Genomic DNA, 23,079 nt, shown 5'->3' on the forward strand with positions numbered 1-23,079 from the left:
TCACAAGCTCCGGCGAAGCCTCGAGACTCGATTCTCCTCCGACCCCTCGATCCTCTCTCGATTCGTCTCCGGCTTCAGTTCCTACATCCAAAACCCTCAAAACCTAAAGAGGTAACGGTTTTCTCGCTTTATTTCCAACTCAAGCAAATTAGGATCACGTTTTCTCCTGTTTTTTTTACAAGTTAGTCCCTCAAATATTTGGAAATGGTGTGTAGTGTCTGAAATCCGTTAAGTCTAATGATGTAGTTTGAAACTAAGCTATTAAATAACAGCTTCAGTTACTCAAGGGACTAATTTAAAGTATGAAAGATTTAAGTGAAAACTTTTTTTCCTTTCTTTCTGTTTAGGGTTTTGATTCCGGCCTCGATCAGTGGTGGATCGGCGAAAGGGGAGAGCCTGGTGCGGTTACTGCTCCTTGTCGGTCCCATCCAAGCGCAGATCCAGCAGATATTGCTTGAGAAACTTCCAGAACACTTTGATTCTCCACCATCTCTCAACCTGACCGATGACGTGGCCAGGCTTGTCATTAATCAGTTCCGGTGGCTGGACTTTATCGTGGATTCTGTAGGTTTCACTGAGAAGCTGATGGAGGTTCTTTCAATCTCTCCACTTCAGCTGAAAAAGGAGATCATTGGGTCTCTTCCGGAGATTATTGGTGATCAGAATAGTAGTACAGTGGTTGCTGCTCTGGAGAAGCTGCTGCAAGAGGATTCTGAGGTTATTGTGCCAGTGCTCGATTCGTTCTCTAATCTTAACTTGGATGATCAGCTCCAAGAACAGGTTTCAAATGTTTTTTTTTCTCAAACCATTTTAGTTGTCATGTTTCAAGGGAAGTAAAGTAAGATAGTTCAGAACTAGTTTGTTACCCATGCAATGCATGAGAAGTATTATTGTTGTGGCACACATATTATGATAATATTATGATTGCTAAATACTCAATTTAATATGAATACCCCTGTAGTGTCGTTTTCATATTTGAAAGTAAAAAATTAATGTAAACAACCATTTTAACAAATGAGTTAGGTATGGATAATAGCATGGTATCTAGAAAGACACATGATAATTTACGGCTGACATGAGAGGCATTCGTACAACTAGGGGCAGGTTTTTCGTTAGACTAGTACAGACATTAGTATAGATTAATCGAACTTCGGCTTGACAGTTATTATGACTATTTGTTGGTATGATGAATATTTGTTGTGTTTTTGAAGGCTGTGACGATAGCATTATCATGTATTAGAACAGTTGATGCAGAGCACATGCCCCATTTGCTTAGATTTCTGCTCTTATCAGCGACTCCTGCAAATGTTGGGAGGATAATTCTACGAATACGTGAGCAGTTGAAATTCGTGGGAGTGAGTGATCCTTGTGTTTCCAAGCACAAAAAATTAAAAGGAAAATCATTGGCCAATAGTACCGAGGCTTCTATCCTTGATGCTTTAAGATCGAGCCTCCGGTTTAAGAATGTAAGTTATATAGTTCTTTTACATACATGCAAGCACATGAATTCGATGAGTATTAATTCTTTTAAACTGATTTTCAAAATACCTAAGAGAGCATCCTTTTGATAATCTGGTAGAAACTGTGAATCACTGATGTCAACAAGTGGTTTTGATACGATATGTTATTTTTCAAAGCAAAGTGTAAGTGACTAATTTTTTATTAGAGCCAAAATCTCGTAATTGTCAAATGATTGCGGATAACAAACCAACAATTTGAAGCCCATGAACACTTTTTTTTTTGCTTCAAAGGTAGATAGTGTGATGTAAACTCTACATGGATTTTCATAACCTTGTTTTTATAATATGAATCTGAAAGCTACTTGATAAAGTTGTAATGAAATAGACAAAGAAGTATTCTCTCTTATCATTTTCTGCTACCTACTTGAACATGAATTATTGGATTGCTTGTCACCTGCGACTCACTTTTATTACAGATTCTATGTGAAGCTATCTTAAAAGAACTGAAGTCCCTCAACCAACCACGTGATCACAAAGTCATTGACGTGTGGTTTCTAATTCTAATATATACAAACGGAGGCTCCCTGCAGAAGCATGCAGAGAAAATGTTGAAGAAGAAAATAATGGATGGTTGTTTTCGTGAAACTCTCTTTGATCAATGTATTTATGGCCAGCGGGAATTAGTAAAGGTAATGCTTTGCATGATTACATGGTACTTACCGCAATCTGAATGGCATTTGTTTTTTCTAAATTGGATTGCGACATTTAGGCCTTATATCCTTGCTCCATGCAGGATTATTTTCCATCATTTCTCTCTGTCTGTGAGTGCCTATTATCATGCAAAGATAAAGAAGCACGAGATTTTGGTATTTACCTCTACAAGTTGCTGTTTGAAGAATTCAGTGATACCTATCCAAGGCAAGAAGTATGTATTCCATAAATTCAACCAAAGTAACACGACTCTTGGAATACAAAAAAACGCTGACTTTAATTCATAATGTTGATAACTATCTGTTGAAGAAAACTGAAAAAGAGAATTTACTTAGAACCAATATTTAGGGACTTCCCCTAGTTTGTCACCATGAAAATTAAGATAAGCTGATCTTTTTTTTTGTAGTTGTACACCTTATAAGAAAGATGTTCCTGTGACGTAGTTGTCATGCACTTCCACTTTAAAACTTGTAATGTGTATTATCAGATCCTTGGTGCGCTAGTCACACATATTGGTTCTGCGATTGCTTTTGAAGTCAGTTCTGCTTTGGATACTTTAAATCTTTTGACATCAAAGTATTCAGAGGAGCTACTCCCACTCTCTTCTCACATAAATGGTATGCACAATGGGCTCCATACTTTCTGAGCTTTATGCCCTGCATTATGGGCTAAATACATCATCACTCTTCACTTCTCCCTTTTCTTGGTTCAGGAATCTTGGACTACTTGGAAGGTTTCCACGAAGAAAGTCTGCACAAGGTTCTTACCTATACTTATGCTCTTGCCAACTTGTATGCTTTAATTTAGCTTATAAGTACTATGATTTGTAGGTATATGAAATCTTCTGCCGTTTGGCATTGTCTGCTCGCTCTTGTCCTGATTCCAACAGTTCTTCCATTGCAAATGAACTATTGATGATCATTAGGAAGCAGGTGAGGGCATATGCAAAGAATGATACCTTCATAATTGGACAGAAGCAGATAGATTTGTTTCCCTCTCATTTGCTAGCCCTACATTTTCTAATATTCTCCCTTTTGCCTTTAGGTCAGCAATTCAGATATGAAATACAGAAAGATGGGGATAATTGGAACTTTAAAGATAGTGTCCACACTTGGGGATATAAATGCTGCTGCTACTTTCTCATCGTCTCAGGTTGGGTTTAAGTAATGGATGTATGAGCATTCCAACGTTGTTGTTAATGATCATGTTATTTCCGAATTATTATAATTTTATAAGCTACTACAAGACTAGTTGCTGATATGGTTTAACCCTGTAAATGACATCTCCCTGAAAAATATATTTCAATGGGAAAACTTATTCAATACACCTAAACTCCCTTGTTTTGCAAAAATTTGCACTCCAATCCATTTTTTGGGGTACAATATTGATAAGAATTCAATTGACTGATGTTTACCAATCATGAAAAGTGCTCATTATTTTGTGGGGCCTCCTTCATTGTCAAATCTAGATGCAAGAAGTCTTGGATGATGATGAAGATGCCATCAATGATGATGATTTTTTATGGTTATATGCTTTTAGCCATTTTCACTCATATATGCTTTAACAACATTCTTACATGCTTTTAACTGTTTACTTTATTCCTACACAGAAATCAAATTGTCAAGAGGCTTTGGAGCTATTGAAAATGTCTTTAGACTCTTGCGAGAAAACGACATTGCTGTTGATACTACTACATGATGAACTGATTGTTTTATTGGAATGCAAGACTTTTCAGCCTGCGATTATCGAATGGTGGGTAGCTTTTAGGTCCAAGTAATTAAAGAGTGATAACTGCCTTATTCAGTTTCCTTAGATATTTATTTTAGTTGCAAGTTTTTACTTGATTTGCATAATAGTTAGATATTACTCGGGAAGGTTAATCCTTCTTTTATGGACAATTGTGCTTTTAGGATTGGTAAGCATGTCGGTGAATTTGAGTCACTGTTTTTGTGTGATCTTGAGGAAGGAACACTGCCCTTGAAGGACACATCTAGTGGTATAAAAGGTTTGTTTGCAGAAACTTCTGGAGTCTTATTTTTATCATCATATTTTACTTTCTCTTTTGGTAAAGAAGGCAAATAATTACTTTTATCTTCTAGGGGACTTGTGGATGAACTTGGATGGTGATCTTTCTCCTATCTGCTTGAATATCCTGCCGTTACTTTCTGCTCCTTCGCAGATGTTAGTGTTCTATCCTAGAATGTTCTTCAAATTAAATTTGATCTAAGCTTATGCTATAGGTCATATGTCCTAATAGGCTCTCCCGAAATGCTGAGTTTCTTGTTTTCAGGTGTTCTTCCTCATTACAGATTCTTCCTTGCGAATTTTTATTATTATCTGCTGTGAGTATATTGTATTTTTACTCTTTTGTTGTAGTCACGAAAATATTGAGAATGTACTTAATTGCTTCCTTTATCTAAAAGATTGAAAGATTAACAAATCAAGGTTCTCTTGGTGGAATTGATGCGCTTCTCGGCTGTCCTTTACACCTTCCATCTCCTAAGGTACGGTGCATGGTATATAGATTGAATAATTAACACAAATTTATTTTGCTTATGATTGGGACAATTTCTAATGAGATAACAATCTCAGGTCTATGAGTATAGTTTATTTGCATATTTCGGGTCATGGCTGTGAGATTATTCAAATTCTCTTAAGTCTTGATAACATAAATCCAATTGACATACTTACTCCCATCCTGTTGATCTTGGCTTTGCGGATTTGCTTTTAAACCTGATGTGTTTCCTGTATCGTGGACCTTCTACTTAGCCTCCTTTCGGACGGAGACCTTATTATCTGTCCAATTTTCAATTAACTTAAGACATCTAAATCCTCCAAGACTCATCATGGAACTGAATATATATATATAATAATATAATATATATATAATATATATATATATATATATAATATACTATATATATAATATATATCATATATAAAGTACATGATGGTCAGTAATAGAAGATATTCACTAGAAGGTGTGACATTGTTATAGTTTATATGTATAAAAAATGTAGTTGCATGTATCCAACAAAGGATAATATCCCGAAAGGTGAAGAAATACATCAGGGAAAAAGTTTATATGCTAATATGACACATTCCCAAGCTAGTGTAAATGGTGCAGAAATCAATGATTATACAATTTTTTATCTGTTTTAGATCCCCCGATTCAAGTGGCAAACCCTGAGGAGTTTGACGAGTAAAATTTCCCCCTAATACTCTCAGCATAAATCATGTCTCCTAATTTTGAGACTGTATTTTGTGCCCATTCACTATGTCCTGATGCTTTATGCAACCTTTATTTGGCCAATGTTTAATTGTATGTTCTCACTTGGGATTCTCAATTTTAAGTTCTTTTGGCATTCCTAGTAGATAAGGCATAACATTTTCCTTTTCAGCAATTTGTAATGTATTTACACACAGTGATACATATATGCATAACTACATACAATATACATATAAATGTACACATACATATGTACATACATACATAGGCATGCAGCCATGTATACAACAACAACAACAAAGCCTCTATCCCAAATGTTTGGGGTCGGCTGCATGCAGACATGTATGCAACCTGCAATTTAAACAGGTTTAAAACACACAATGCACACCAGACCACCACACGCAAATATTTTCTCATCCCCTGCACACGTGTATGTGCAAACGTTATCTTTTTGCAGGGTATCATTCCAATCTGCAGTTCATACCATGGACATTCTTTTTTCTTGAAATGATTTTTTAATGATAATTAAGACTGTTTAATGTTCCTACTGGCTCTGATAATACAGTACCTTGCCCTTTGGTTTTTCTTCCTAATCAGGTATTTTCCAGCTTTAAATTTACTGCACTTTTGATTTGTCTTAAGATGTCTGTATGCTGAAAGCAGTATTTAATCGGAGGCCACTGGAAGAATCTGATGGGACTGCAGAAACAGATAGTTTGCTTTTCACTCCATTTTGCAATAAACTGGACAAGAGAATTGGTATATGTGACTTTAGTAGTGTTTTATTGTTTGAAAAGGACCCTTGCCCTATTAATTCTATTTTTTCACCTAATAGTTATGTAACTTTGCAGCTTAATGCATTTATAACTCAAGTCGTTGGCAGAGTTGATTGCATAACTCAGACTACTAGAAATGAGACAATGATAAAACTATTGAAGCGTCTGAGAAATCTAGTGTGAGTTACTTCTTGTATTCATAATAACCATTATTGGAACTCCAATAGTAACTTAGCATTTAACATGCAAATATACTAGATGGAGTTATCTATAGTTTTGCTATTTCTGTAAGCATCAAGTGACTTCGCTATTATCAACTTTTTCCTTCAAAATCTACTATATTGTCATTTCTTGATTTTCTTACACAAGTTTTCAGTTACAGAGTGATCTTTGCTTGGATTTGGACTAAATACGATCTTTTCTCAAGTGGTTACCATTTTGGCAGTCACTTTCGTTTACTCTAAATTCTGTTCAATATCCGTCTTATTCTGGGATTTTGTTTATTGTGCAGCAAAAAGTTTATCAGTGGTTTGGATTTGAACTCTAAAATTAGACTTCGCTGTGATCTCGTTTCATCTTTTTTCATGTCTTCCGTTTTGTGTACGAATTGGAAATACTGCAATAGTTTGGCTTGATATTTTGTTTTGGATATACCATTGTGTTACTGTACGTTTATTAATGAACTTCTCTTCTCTCATTTACATCTATGCTATTGCAAAATGTTTTCTATTATGTAGAAAACCCTAAAATCTAGTTCCATATTGCTTAAGTTGAGTCTTAAATTAAATTTCGAGTTCAGCTCACATGCTTTATTGTTATTATTTCTAAATATTGGGATCACGTTAACATCTAAATGAGTCCTGGGGAAATGTTGATTTTCTAATGAGTAAGTTCTGGTTCTTGCAGTTTAATGGAGTGTTTGCTCAATGCATGCCTCCAGGATTATCCTCTCTCTCTTCCTGAGCTCCACAATTTCACGAAACCTCCGGACTCTTTTCTCAGGGCTAATCGCTCAATGCAAAGGGAAAAGAGGAGCAGTGAAAGAATGGTGTCTGAGAGTACTTCCCAGGACAACAAGAGGAGATGCAAAAAAGATCCTGAGACCTCACAAAAATCAAATCCTAATGAAAAGCTAAGGCAACCTACTATAATCAGCGCATTTAAACGAGCAGGAGTAGTTATAAGCCAGGAAGTCAATGAGAGTTCGTCAGGGCAATCATCTAACGGAGGGACATCACAGAGCATTAAAAATCAGGATACTGACTCAACTGAGGCTGGGCCTATTGATATATCAGCAGAACTTAAAGTCCTCGACATGCAACGGTTTAAGTTCAGGCCTCTAAACATTGAGTGCTTTTCAATGTTGTCCTTTTCGGAGGTATGAATATGAACCAATTTCATGTTAATGCCACATTATTTTGTCATGTTTGCTTCATTTGATGTGAAATTTAGCTATGGCTGGTCCATATTCATTGTGGGAGCTCGGGTTCCCATGCAGCATTTTTAATCTGATTATTATATATAGATCATGAGTACACGTGGTTTGTCATGCAAACTTCCACGTAAATACTTGAATTTTTATGGAGGTATGGCGGTAACAAACTGATGTCATTTTTGCCCTGCCTTTTTGCCCTTTTAATAAACTATTTTTATCTGATTGTCATAGATTCATATATCGTTTTTGAGTTCTCTAGCCTTTTTGCCCTTTTGTTGAGTCCTTTATCAAAAAATTCTTTTCTTAACTGAAAAGAGCTAACTCGTGGTTCTATTACTTGGTCCCTGGCATTATCATGAGCTGACCATCTAGATATTTTTCCGACTTGTATTGTCCAAATTTGAAGAACAATTTCCATTCAAATACTATTACAATTTTTAATTTTCTTGCTTTTCACCTAATAGTTAGCTTGGCTTATGTACATTATTTTTTAGATTCCTTATCCTCTGGGAGGCAGTTTAGATTCAGAAGTCATCGGGTACACCATAAATAAGTTCCTTATATACCTTTTTAACTCTCAAGGAAAAGGTTCAAAGAAGCCTATCTTGAGTGGGGTTAACACGCCCTTCAAGATGGGCTAAGACCTGGACAGAATGGGGGATATCCAGGGTTTGACCAAGGATACCCCTTGGTCATTAGCCCCTTCTTTTGGAGTATGCACGTCAATGTTACGATGTCTGCGGCTCTTGGAAAAGGTATGTCCGGGGTTTCTATTCCTGACCAACTGCACTGTAGGTATATGAGCTGAGGGAGGTTTTTTGTTATATCAAAGTTTCTTATCCCAGTAGGAATCCTTTACGGGGATACTCGCTATTATAATGCCTAAGTTGATCACTCGGAAAGGATGTCTAGAATGTGTTGCAACCCCCAACCGTGACTAGATCCCTGCGAGCAACTAAACCTATTCTATACAAATCCCTCCCAGTACAATTTTTCCATGCTTATTTTTTGTTGGAGTTCGATGCCAATTTATACATGCCATTAATTAGCCTGTAGATCTCCCAAACGTATGAATACGCATTTGGATATTTATACTGTTATGAAACTGTAACCTGTCAAACAAGAAGGATACATGGTGAAATCTATTGCTCATCCTAATTTATATTTTCTTGTTATTGTGCAATTTGTTTTCTCATCAATACTAGATGCCCACTCGTTTAGCACCAGACAATCTCGTCTACAGTGATGAGATCCACACTGATTCTCATTGCTCTGCTTTCTACCATCAACTGTATACCAGCAAATGGTGTAAAATTTGTTATATGGTAGGAAATTTATTATGTTCTCTAGAACATTTGTCGTAGGTTTGTCTTGGCTATTTTCAGGTGATCAAATCATGTGCTGAACTTTTGGCATGGTGAGCTATTCAAATGTGGTTAAACTGTTTCTAACCACTGTCGCCTTGTTGCTAACACTTGTAGCTTATATATACAATGATTCCAATCATGTCAACGATTTATAGTTAAAATACTGTTTGCATTAATAAGGGTAAGAGTAGATTAGTTTTCTCTTTGCTTATCACATGTACAGAGTGACAAAAATGTCGGTGGAGCAACCTAGAAGATACTTGAGTGAGATAGTGTAATAATACTTAATGGCTTATCTGTGTGCCAGGTTTGCGTTTCACCTGGCATTGTCCCTTGTTGCATCTGCCTGGTTGGAACAAGACAAGATACATCTTTTAGAAGTCAAGAAGCAATCCTGTGACATAAAGAGTCAAATTCACTGCTTAATGACATGTTTTATTTTCTCCTTTTCTTTTTTCCTCTGCTTGGTACCGTCCTCTTTCAACTTTAACTACTTTTTCTCTATGCTCTTCTCTTCAATGTGTTCTCTGCTTTATTTTGTAGGGTAAATTTCACTGGGAATTTAATCCCCAAAAAGTTTGAAACGCTCACTAAACCCTCAATATGTTTGGGAATTTCAGAGAAACCCCCGTAACATTTGATTTTTTTTTTCACTTAACCCTCATAACAGTATACATCTATGTTACCTAGGAACTTCTATCTGAGTGCCGTACCCGTACCCCACGCATACCCATACCCATACCCGAACTCCTTGGGCACTCCTTGCATATAAGCATATATTAAATCGGGCATCTACTCAATTATAAAATACATGTTTTCATTTAAAAAACTTGTTGTACATTTTTCGAACATATATCCTACACTTCATATCCACTTCCAGAAACTTATTGTACATAGGTTAGGTTCCGAACTCTGATTTTAAAGGATCGTTTGGATGTCTAGTTCAAAAAGTAGTGATTTTCCAATTTACAATCCACATAAATAAAAGAAACATAAAAATCTTATAGGGATTTTAATTCTCATAACACGTGAATAAAAACAATATTGGTCTAATGTAAATTACTGATTCCAATAAATAATATGTATATGTGTATATAAATATTTATATAGTTGTGTGCCCATACCCTACCCTACCTTTTACAAATTTGCCATGCCCCGTACCTGTACCGGTACCTATATCAGTACCCATACCCGTACCCATGCAACATAGGTGTACATCCATATTTGAGTTCCCAAATAGAGATTACCACATAAACATCATAAAATAGTCAAAGGGTGTTGAGCGGAAAAAAAAACATTTTGGGTGCTCTCTAATTCCCAAACTTATTGGGGAGGTTTAGTGAGAGATTCAAACTCCTTGGGTCTTAAGTGCGAAAGGCCCAAACTTATAGGGTCTAGTAAAATTTACTCTTAGTTTATAGACATTTTTTGCGGATTAGTTATCACCTTAATCCTTTGGGTCAAGTGGTAACCTTATATGATGTCAGATCAGCAGATTTGAGGTCTTCGTTACAAATTCCACCATGCAATTTAGAATATATTATTCTGCTTCATTCTTCAGTTGTTCCAAGAAGATCATCTTTCTGCGCGAGGTTTTTCCACTTTCATGACTGAAAATGGTAAGATCACTTGTATAGTGTATGCCACATATTGTCAATTGAGGTTTTTTGGGTAGAGTTGATTGCTCACTGCTGATCCAGATGCTTGTCATTATTGTTGCTCCGCTTCTCTATTTCTCTTCTTTTCTTTCTCTTGTTGCCAGTCAGTAGCAATATCAAGCCCCCTTTTAAGACGATTCACCTCCACTGATTAGCAGGTGCTAATTTCAAAACTACCTAACATATCAAAAGAAGTTAATCACCTAAGGAGAAAGGATTCAGTATTAAAACATCCCAACTCGCAAATATTACCTATTTATACATTTTGAGGCAGTTGGGCTACATTTTCCCCTATTTTGCTCTTGCCATGTATGGAACGAAGTGTTGATGTGAACTAAATGCCGATTCCAATGTTCATTAAATTTCATTCTTCTAAAACTAATCTTTTTATGCTACCTTTATGGGCTGATATTATTTTTGTTATAAGAGATGTGCTTTATGTGTACACAACTTCCCAATTTATTTTACTTTATTATTGTAATCGCGCTTTGTTCTCTCTAAGCTTTTTGCAAAACCTACATTTGCTGGCAAGCGTCTCATTTTGAGCTGTGAGTGCTCTTGCTTTGTTCCTTATTGTGTACGAGGCTGATCATTATCTGCTGCATCCTGCATGCATTGGAAAATTGCTTCATGCTGTAGCAGCTTTGGTACAATGAGTAAACTGAAGTCTGAAAATCTTAATATTGTCCTTGGTGCTGGTCCACCTTTACTGATATTGATATACAGAGTTTTAACAGTTTCCATCTTTTCTATTCAGAAGTGCTGGTACAGCGAATGAGTTGGTATAATTTCAAGCTTTCTATTTGTTGATTTCTTTATTTCTTTATCAACTACCGGTATCAGATTGATTTTTGGTGCTTCAAACATCACACATCATCATATACTAGTATAAGTACTGACTAATATAAGTCTGTATTGACCAATATAAGCCTGTAACGTTTTAGTAGGTATTAACTGATATAGAAGGCATTGACCAGTTTGGCTTGATCCCAGGTGTGGATCTACCCTAAGAAACTGGTGTCACTTGACAGCAGTTCCCTCCGGACAACACCCAAACCCACTCTAAAGCCACTAGCCAATTGTTAGCAGGAATCAAGTAGAAAATATTTTAAGTTCAACTACCTTAATAAATTGAAACATAGATGAAAACAATGATAATTGGAATACAAATAAAGTATTTAGGAGAAAATAACTGACATTCTACTGTGGTATAAGCTGGAATAAGCTGGAACTAGAAACTATTAAAATTTAAGTAGAAAAACCAGAGCTTTAAACTAGTTCTCCTACTTAAATTCAATAATTCATTAAATTAAAGCGACAAATTAAATTCAATAATTCATTAAATTAAAGCAACAACTGACAAGAAAGAATATGAGAACTAAATGATGCATTGAATCTACGTAGAGGAGAGAGATTGCAATCGAATTTTGGAAAGCAATGTCATGTGGCTTAGGAAATTGTGGAAAGAGCTTTTCTAAGAGCAACTGAGAAAGTTGAGAAAAATGATGTTTGGCTCAATAATTACTTAGTGATAATATAATGAGAAAAATGTATTTGGTTGTGTTACTAATTATGTGATTATGCACTTATTGCAAAATACGAAAACGTGTCAAAAATTACAAAATTTTTAATTATTAATTATGTAGTGACACATCTTTTCATAAATCCTGGATCTGCCACTGCTGGATCCTAGCACCAAATTAAGATCTAATATAACGTAAGTCTGACACATATCAATATCAGCCAGTAGTTCAATGGCTGGAGAAAGCAAATCGTACATGACATAATTTCTTTAATATACATAACTATATCCGCACCTTTCACTTTTTCACATCTTCTTTTGTCTATAAGCAGAATTACTTGCTCTGTTAGTTACCTTTTGATATCAGCTGATGTACTTATGTTACTTTATTTGGTGAAGTTCCTATCTTATCATTAAGTAATCATGTTAGTCTGATTCCATTTGATCTCATTGCAGGGTCGTGATTCCTGTTGTTCAGATCCTGCAGCTGAGGTATTCCCCTCAACCCTTGGATATTGGTGCTACTTATCTTTGTGAAGGTTCAGTTGATTGATGCTAAGATTTTGTTCTAGCTCCCGTTGCATCTTTATCTTCTCCGTGATTTCCACAACAAGCTGGATTACTTGAGTCCTCCAAGCAAACAATTTCCAGCTATATGCTCGGTGAAGGCCTCGCCTGGGTACTGTAGAGTGACAACATCTGAGTTTCTGAGCAAGATTAGACCTTTATTTCCAAGCATAAAGAAACATCTATATTGTGCATTTTCTGTTCTTAGGGATGGTAAGATGGTACAGACTTTATCCCCACACAGTTATATCTTTTGTTTTTTATACAATGTTACCACCTACCTTCTCTAGGAGTTGAAACCTGTGAGGAGCATTGGACAGCTCAGTCGACTGCTGCTGGAAATCCAGATATACCAAATCTGGTCTTTTCAAAAGCTTCAGCTGCTACTTTTGTCTTTAAAGAAGTTCTATGCTGCTATAGTAAGGTATACTAGTAGATGCACTCTGTTGCAAATAGTCTTATAACCCCTTTTTCCCTTTTTTGTCTTTTTTTTCTTTTTGGTGTGAGGAACCTTGGCTTAATACCAAACAAAGTAAGCCCGGAGGCTTGACACAGATCAACCCTTGGCCTTTTGAGCCAACGCCACAGGTCCCCACCACTACACCACTTGTGGGGGGGTTATATGTTCAGTTCTTTGTTTCTTGAGTGCAGATGCTAAGCCTTCCGGAACTATATCTTCAGACAAACCAACCAATTCTCAGGGATATGCTGGAAGCATTCCAGCCAATCGAGAAGCCTGACAACTTTGTTTCAGGGCTGAACCCACTTCCAACAGTTGGGAACCTGGATTACTTGTACTGTGGCGTATATTCATCGCTTGAAGAGGTACTGGAAACAGGTATAATGGCTCGACTTAACCCGAGATGATTACCTTACATCTTCTTTGTATACAGTGTACGTGTTATGAGGTGTTTCTAAGATCTGTTTCTTGTGTAGCGTGCTCGTTCTCATTTTTGCTAGCAGCGGAAGTATTATTCACCATGCAATCGCTTGTCAACTCAATTGCATTGTTGCTTGAAAAATCTACTGATGTAAATGGGAAAAACATGTATGGGGGATCCTTCCAGAGAATCTTACCTTTTCTGAGAAGCAAGCTTGGTTTGTCTGCCCACAAACTACTTGGGAATAATTGGGTTGGTGAGGACAATGAGATCGGAGGAAAAAATAAGGTAAATGACTAATAGATTGTTCTGATATTCTTAGCAAGTTTTAAATATAAGCATGGTTTCTCTATAATAGTATCTATTTATATCTTTCAGGGTGACATAGTACAGAAGATACTCCAAATATATCTGAAAAACAGTGAATCTACATCTGATCTCCTTGATGAGCTAGCATGCTCAGTATTGCCTCAGGTATTAGGTTCCTCATCTGTGTTTATAAACCTTCTCCATATAAATGGTATTTTGTTCGCTTGAACAAGAAGTTTGCCACTGTTGTTTACAGTATATACACTTCGTCTCAGTTATTGTTTGTTGTATAGTATCTGAACACAGGATATCTTGATTACGGCCAACAGCTTATCTTTTCTATTCTTTTTCAGGTGCCTTCATGCAAAACTGAGAACACCCAAGCTGCTGCCCATGGATTTCCAACACTATGTCCTACCATGTTTCTTACATGGTGTCGGGTATTGGTACAAACTCTCAATCTTGTCAAACTACCATACACTAGTTTCTCTAGCTTTTATTGGACGCTGATGAAGATTTCATATGCATGCAGCATGAAGAGAACCTTGAAATTTTAAACAAGTTGGTAAGCATCATATCTATTGGCATATCTTTGCTACTTTGCTATTTAGCATCTGTGCCTGCAAATAGATGTTTATGTGCTTGTGTGAGCTTTCGTGTGCGCATGAATGATACTGACATGTCTGAGTACTCATATCATATTTGCGTGCTGGCTTCTATAAATTATACATACCAAGTTATTATCATTTCCTTTTTCTTTCTTACTCAGGTCAAGGGAGTTATTTTGAAATCTAGAGGAAATATCCAAAGGGAAGCTGCAAAAGATGTCCTGATAAAACTTCTTCAGTCAGTGAACATAGTTGTATCTTTGGTGAATCTGTGCAAGGTTCATGACAAGGTAATACTAAGTTACTAACCTCCAGTTACTCCACAGCTCATGGCTAAAGAAATAAATGATGAAATTGTGCTTCATTTTTTAAATGCCTGTGCAATTCTTGACTGGGTCATCTACAAAAGCTAGGAGATGTACGATTTATTCTTTCACCATTACCACATAATATATGCTAGGATTTTGTTGCTTGCTGAATTGAGGAAAATAATGCTGCGGGAATATTCTGATAGCATATAAATGGGGGCAAAAATAGTTTTTCTTGTCATAATGCATAATGTTGCAACTGAGTAGTATGAAAATTCTACTAGCATTTTCTTCCCAAATAACTTCCATTTTGGTGCTTGCACTGTGTAAGGATCTTATCTCGTCGTTGTTTGGCTCAGAAGCCTGTTCAACCAGTCCTCGTTCTCCTCTCTAGTGCACCACCAAGGACCAAAAGGAGAGCTCGCCGCTGATCTGCTCCTTGATCGATCACAGAGATGAAGAAATCGCACAAAGGGGGTAGAGAGCACAAAGCCCACAGGAGCACAAAACTCACAGAAAGAGAGAGATCACACAAATCAGAGGAGAGCTCAAGCTCAGATCTTCTTCCTCTTCGTCCCTCTACCGAGCTACTACCAACCCATTACCCATATATAGGGAAGGGGATAACCGACACGGGAGAGGAGCTAGGGAAGAAAACGAAGGAGGGAGCCGACCTACGGATGAGAGCTCACAAGCGGCGGCCATCAGATCACGAAGACTGGGAGGTGAGAACCATCGGGTAGGAGAAGAAAATAGAGGGGCTAGGGCACATCAGATAAAGGCTAGGGCACATCAAATAAACACAAGGGAAATGGGCCTTTTGGTAACGGGCCAGAAGCTTTGGGCCAACAAATAGCAACAATCTCCACCTTTGGCCCAAGGTAGTGCACAGAGAAAAAACACGAAATTGCAGGACTCATCATCGCCAAATTATTACCTGTATAATCACAAAGAAGATACAAGCAATGGAAGAGAATACACTAAGTAAACTCAGATCACAAAGATCAGGGTAAAATCACCAAGCATACTAAGTCCACAAAGGACCGAACTCTACCAAACGGTCATCGAGTTCAAAGGGGAAAAAATCACAAAGCTACTAACAAGCACAAAGCAAATTAATAGGCCACAAAGGCAACACACAAATCAAAGGAAAATTACCCAAAATCAAAATTCAAGATTCTTTGACACGAGATAAATTTTTCAGCAGGCAAACACTTAGTACCCATGTCAGCAGGATTAAATTCTGAGGGAATTTTCTCTAACTTGACAATACCCTTTTCAACTATATCCCGAATGTAATGAAATCTAACATCAATATGTTTAGTTCTATCATGAAAAACAGGATTTTTGCAAAGTTGAATAGCAGATTGACTATCAGAAAATACAACCACATTTTTATCAAGAAAACCAATTTCAGATATAAGGCCCCTAAGCCAAATAGCTTCTTTAAAAGCTTCAGTGGCAGCAACATACTCAGATTCAGTAGTAGATAAAGCAACAATGGGTTGTAATTGGGATTTCCAGCTTATGCAAGAGCCACACAAAGTAAACACATAAGAAGTGGTAGATTTTCTATTATCCCTATCATTGGCATAATTGGAATCTATATAGCCAGCAAGTTTAACACCTTCAGAACACTTAGAAAAGGTTAATCCTACATCCACAGAGGATTTCAAATATCTTAAAAGCCACTTCAAGGTATTCCAATGAGGCATACCAGGGTTTGACATATATCTACTCAAGCAACTAACCGCATATGCAATGTCAGGCCTAGTACTAACCATGAGATACATAACAGATCCTATAGCATTGGAATATGACACCTTCTTCATATCATTTATTTCAGTTTCAGTATTGGGAGATTGATCCTTATTTAACATAAAATGAGAAGCAAGAGGTACATTCACAGATTTGGCATTAGACATAGCAAATTTACTCAAATTTTTTTCAACATATGAACTTTGGTTTAAAACTAGAGTAGATTTGTTTTTGTTCCTAATAATATTCATGCCTAGGATTCTTTTAGCATCACCTAAGTCTTTCATGTCAAAATTTTCACAAAGACATTTTTGAACATGCTCAATAGACTTCAAACAAGGACTAACAATCAACATGTCATCCACATAAATTACAAGAAATACAGGCACAGAGTCTATATTCTTATAATACAGGCAATGATCAGCAGAACTCCTTTTAAACTTTAAAGATTGCATGCATTTATCAAATCTAATATTCCATTGCCTAGGTGATTGTTTTAAACTATACAAAGCCTTTTTTAACAAACACACATGATCAGGCAATTTAGGGTCCACAAAACCCTCAGGTTGGTGCATATAAATATTTTTATCAAGATCACCATGCAAGAAAGCAGTAGTTACATCCATTTGTTTTAATTCCCAATTAAAATGAGCAACTAAAGCAAGCATAATTCTAACAATAGTAAATTTGACAACAGGAGCAAAAATTTCAGCATAATCAATTCCCTCCTTTTGAGTAAATCCCTTAGCTACTAACCTAGCCTTAAACCTAACACTTTCAGATTCTTGTTTTACCTTAAACAGCCACTTACAGTCCACTACAGAACAACTAGCAGGTTTAGGAACAAGTTTCCATGTTTGATTAATTCTTAGGGATTCCATCTTACTCTTCATAGCACTAATCCATTCTTCAGAATATTTTGACCTTAATGCTTCTTTATAAGTCTTAGGTTCATTGCACTCAAGGGATTCAAACACATTAAAGGCAAACTCAGACATATTAAAGACAAACTCAGACATATTACAATCAATCAATTTACAATCTCTATATCTTTCAGGTTTCCTAATGTTCTTTTATTTTTATCCCTAGTGAGTTGATAATCATTCAAATCATGCATGTTATCTATTTTCTGCATTTCATGCTCCACCTCATTTGGAATAATCTCATCTTGATTTTCAATAATTATATCATTCAATTTTTCTTCAGGGGGTGATTTAGGTTGATTGATAATAGGCATTTACTCCACCTCATTTGGAGCATCATTTTCAGGAATAGGGACATGTAAAGGTAAACAAGGAAATTCATTTTCATTAAAAATAACATCTCTACTTATTACTATCTTAAACCCCCGTTCACTCTTATTCCAAAGCCTATAACCTTTTACCCCTTCAGGATATCCTAAGAAAACACATTTCTTAGATCTAGGTTCTAACTTATCAATCTTTTGATGCACATAGCCAGCACTCCCGAAAATTCTCAAATTATTTAAATTAAGAGGTTTGCCTGTGAACACAAATTCAGGGCATTTCCCTCCTAAGGGAACAGAAGGAGACCTATTAATCGTGAACACAAATTCAGGGCATTTCCCTCCTAAGGGAACAGAAGGAGACCTATTAATCAAATAGGCCGCAATACAAACAGCTTCTCCCCAGAACTTCTTGGAGAGCCCAGATGTGGCCAACATAGCCCTCACCCTCTCTAAGAGAGTTCTATTCATCCTTTCAGCAATCCCATTCTGCTGGGGTGTGCAGGGAACAGATTTATGCCTTTTAATACCCCAAGTAGTACACAAATCATTCAATTGTTTGTTACAAAACTCAAGACCATTGTCTGTCCTAAGAGTTTTTATTTTCTTTCCCGTTTGGTTTTCAATCATAATTTTCCAGTTTTTAAATTTATCAAAAACTTCAGATTTTTGTTTCATGAGTAAAACCCAAACTTTCCTAGAATAATCATCAATTATGGAAAGAAAATATTGGTTCCCTCCATGCGTAGGCACACTAGAGGGACCCCACACATCAGCATGCAAATATTCAAGTACACTAGTGCACTTAGACCGATTAGGAAAAGAAGTAGGAAAAGTAACCCTATGTTGTTTTCCTAGCACACAAGATTCACAGAAAGGGATGGGGGATATTTTATCATTACCAAAGTGACCTCCTTTATGCAAAATTTCTAATCCTTTATTACTCATGTGACCTAATCTATTATGCCATAAAACAGATTTATCACCTATCACAGAGTTAACAGAATCAAGCACAAGTTCAACATGACAAATATACAAATTATTTTGTTTTTCAGCAGTAAAAATAACAAGAGACCCTTTCAGAATTTTCATAACCCCTTTACCCCATTTTCCCTCCAAACCATCATTTTCTAGAGATGCACAAGAAATCAAGTTATAACGTAAATCAGGAACATGCCTAACATCCTGCAAAGTAAACACAGAACCAGAGGAAAACCTAAGGCATACATCACTAGTTCCTAAAACATTGCATTTCTTTTCATTTGCCATTGATACAAAGCCATTCTCTATTTTCTTGTAGTTTGAAAACAAGGTTTTAAAAGGAGTCATATGAAAAGTACAACCAGAGTCTACCAACCAATCTGATTTACACAAAGGATCAGATAACACAGAGTTCAAATATGCATAATCACACAGATTATTAATCATGAAAATCTCACCCATTTTGCCCTCACAGACAGCCATATTAGCATGTTCATTTTGCTGATTTTTCTTAGGCTTAGGACAATCTTTAATAAAGTGACCAGTTTCATGATAATTATAGCATTTTTTAGCTTTAAACCTGGACTTAGATCTGCCCCTTTCATTTTCAAATTTTTTCTTACTTGATTCCCCATTACTAGCATTCTTTTGGTAATTAGACCTATTCTGAGACCTACCCCTCCCCTCACATGCATAACCTCACCAGAATTTTTATTTCCCCCAGAATGTTTTAAATCTAATTCCTTACTCTTAAGACCATTAACCACAATGTCAAGGGTAATATCATCTCTACCATATTTAATAGCAGATTTTACATCACTATATGAGTCAGGAATAGCATTTAGAAGGGCAATAGGAGTATAATCATCTATATGTTTATCACCAGTTAACTTAATATCTGAAATAAGTTTTGTGAAAACATCTAGGTTCTCCTCAATGTCCTTAGACATATCCAATCTAAATTTGAAAAAATTTTCAAGCAAAAACATTTTACTGGGCAAAGAGGTTTCAGTATAGAGTTCTTCAAGTTTATCCCAAAGAGTTTTAGCACAGTCCAAAATTCCAACTTTTCTAATCACAGAGTCAGATAAGTTCAAATAAATTGTGGAACAAGCATTTTCGTTCATTTCCGCCCGTTTATTTTCTGTGTCAGAAGTTAAATAAGTCTGACCAACAGCCCTAAAGGACTTCTGTTGAATTAAGATGCATTTTATTTTTTGTTTCCAAATGCTAAAATCAGATTTTCCGTTGAACGGAGCCATACCATATTGAACCATACCAAATTGATTAGCAGTAGACATTTTTCACACAAAAAATCAGATAATGGTATCACAGCAACTAGCACGAGCAAGGAAAAAAACAAGAGGAACAAAAAAAATTTTCCAGCAACTAGCACGAGCAGAAACACAAACAGGAAAAATTTTTCCAGCTGTTGAGATGGGTTTTCGACCTTACCCTTGCGGCGGTCCGGCGGCGGCGACTGGTGGCGGCGACCAACGGCGGCGACCGGCGGTTTTGAGCGACAACGAGTCACCGCGTTGTTTGGCTCAGAAGCCTGTTCAACCAGTCCTCGTTCTCCTCTCTAGTGCACCACCAAGGACCAAAAGGAGAGCTCGCCGCTGATCTGCTCCTTGATCGATCACAGAGATGAAGAAATCGCACAAAGGGGGTAGAGAGCACAAAGCCCACAAGAGCACAAAACTCACAGAAAGAGAGAGATCACACAAATCAGAGGAGAGCTCAAGCTCAGATCTTCTTCCTCTTCGTCCCTCTACAGAGCTACTACCAACCCATTACCCATATATAGGGAAGGGGGCAGCTGACACGGGAGAGGAGCTAGGGAAGAAAACGAAGGAGGGAGCCGACCTACGGATGGGAGCTCACAAGTGGCGGCCATCAGATCACGAAAACTGGGAGGTGAGAACCATCGGGTAGGAGAAAAAAATAGAGGGGCTAGGGCACATCAGATAAAGGCTAGGGCACATCAAATAAACACAAGGGAAATGGGCCTTTTGGTAACGGGCCAGAAGCTTTGGGCCAACAAATAGCAACACACTGTAAAACATTAACGAAATCACAAGATTGCTATCATCTTGTGATCATTTCTCTTGTTGTATTATTACAATACTGTGATTTGAATATTTGTTACACAAGATCTCCATCATCTTGTGATCATTTGTCTTGGTGTATCATTACAGTAATACTAGGATTTGAATATTTATTTGGCTTCAGACCGTATTTGCCCCCTAAACTATTTGTGTTGTCCCTTCTACCCCCGAACTATTTTTAGTCTCTACATGCCCCCTAAACTATTGAATTAGTTTAACGCTTGCCTCCTGAATTATTTTTTGTCTCACCTTGCACCCCTAAACTATTAAATTCGTCCTTTTTACCCCCTGAACCATTAAATCAGTACCTAATTACCACTTCATTTTGTTTAATCTCAACATGAGGAACAAACCACTATATCGGCTGATTTCTTCTTCACAGTAAATCTGCTTTGTTTCTTCATGTATTATAATATCTGGAATTGGTAGTGTATCTTTCATAAATCGAGTTTAAAAGCATTGAAAGAAATAGATCACAAAGTAAGTCTTGCTAACATTTCTTTGTGACAAGCAGGTAGCTATGCATGCTATGGCAGTCAAATACGGCGGCAAGTTTGTTGGTACTCTCTTAAAAGGTAAGGTCTAAATTCAAGTTGTTTCTCTGCAAAAGTTGGATAATTTTGTGAAAGTGCAACTGTCTCAAATTTCAATATCCACAACCAACTGTAGTCTTCTAACAAGAAAATTTTCGCAGCTTTCAACTTCCTAGAAGTCCATTTCCAGGCTCATAATGACATTATCATCCAATTGGTAAGTTCTGCCTTCATTTTCCGTCAAGGTTCAGTTTGTAGCAAAGGGAATGAAATAATCCTGTCTTAGTTTCGTTTGATACAAAAATCAATTGGAAAACAGTGTGATTCCTTTTTCATTTTTTTTTCTTTTGCAAAAACAAGATAAAAAGAAATATTCACTAACGAAGAAAGGTGTGAACTAAACCCTTATTTGCTATTGTAGGTCAAAGAGCTCCAAAAGGCAACAAGAATCATACAAGCCCTTTGTTCTGAGGCTAAGGTACTGCTTGTCTTACTAGCTTGTTTCAATCAATCTAATGCGCTACTTTCCCTTTGCCTAATTGTGTATATTTATCTTAAGGGTTTGAAACGAACAATGGTCACCAGCAAGATCCCTGCAACTAAAAGATCGATGGAACGATTCTTATTCCACGTTAAGGCTCTTCTTCATAGCACATCAAATGGATGTACATTTTGGATGGGTGAGTTCCCACACTACTAAGAACACAATGCTTTATGGATTTGTTGTGGAATTAATAACAACTTGTTACAATGCAAGAATTGAGTATGATGGAGGACTGGTTATGGACTAGTCACTAAAAGATAGGGTAAGAAATGTGTGCATCCATATGACGCTAGAGGTTGATCCCGTCAAGGACAAAATGAGAGAATCTTTCATTATGGTTTTGTCAAGTTCAATCAAGGTCATTAAATCCAACAATTAGAATAAATGGTAAGATTATAAAAGAAAGAATCAGAGGTAGGCCTAAGATAATTTGGTCATAACTGTTGAAACGATATATAGTTAATGATTATAATTTAATGGAGGGGAGATTTCTCTCAATAAAGTTGAGTGGAAGAGTAGGATTCATTTAGCCAACCCTAAAATTGGGGATAAAAGCTGTGTTGTCGTCGTTGTTTTGCTCCATTACTACTAAACTCGTTAATCTCCTCAAAACAGTAGTGTACTGTTGTTAACAATAAATATCTCCTCGGTCTGCAGGTAATTTGAAACATAAAGATTTGTATGGCCAAGTAGTGAGCTCGCAAGTGTATGCTAATGCAGAAGACGAAACAATGGTAGGAGGAGGAGAAGGAGAAGCAGCAGCAGCTCACATGGATGGGGAACATGAGGAACAAGAAAATGAATCTGCTCGAGAAGATAATGTAGGCTGACTATAACCTATAGCTCGGTGTCTTTTGATTTATGAATATTGGTTTATCTGTCAAAGGATGTGAGGTTTGGTTTGCTTCATATGTGTATATACCTTGTACCCTCTACAGAACTGAGTATCAAGAAAATCTTGTGCGTGTCACACCAAATGCAGCAAAAACCAAAAACTTGCTGGTCCTTTTTGCCACTACATTTTATAGTTGGAACTATGTTCTAACCTCTGAATAATAAAGTTAGAGCTGCACCTAAA

The 23,079-nt window shown here is 36.7% G+C and overlaps 1 protein-coding gene across 1 annotated transcript; it reads left to right on the forward strand.

The window, feature by feature from the left end:
* On the forward strand, window positions 2-23,079 carry LOC109846323 (Fanconi anemia group D2 protein homolog; the record flags this gene model as incomplete). Its single annotated transcript, XM_020415550.1, has 31 exons — window positions 2-111; window positions 348-780; window positions 1,212-1,466; window positions 1,937-2,149; window positions 2,254-2,385; window positions 2,659-2,788; window positions 2,884-2,930; window positions 3,002-3,103; window positions 3,216-3,323; window positions 3,781-3,923; window positions 4,082-4,176; window positions 4,271-4,352; window positions 4,462-4,513; window positions 4,595-4,675; window positions 6,064-6,159; window positions 6,252-6,355; window positions 7,083-7,554; window positions 12,615-12,650; window positions 12,731-12,938; window positions 13,016-13,149; window positions 13,377-13,563; window positions 13,662-13,894; window positions 13,985-14,080; window positions 14,269-14,361; window positions 14,448-14,480; window positions 14,685-14,813; window positions 21,439-21,499; window positions 21,619-21,674; window positions 21,879-21,935; window positions 22,017-22,137; window positions 22,659-23,079. Coding segments are annotated over 31 exons (4,272 nt in total), but the record flags the coding sequence as incomplete, so codon positions are not given.

This window comes from Asparagus officinalis, chromosome 6, assembly GCF_001876935.1.
Source record: "Asparagus officinalis chromosome 6, Aspof.V1, whole genome shotgun sequence".
NCBI classification, from domain to species: Eukaryota; Viridiplantae; Streptophyta; class Magnoliopsida; order Asparagales; family Asparagaceae; genus Asparagus; species Asparagus officinalis.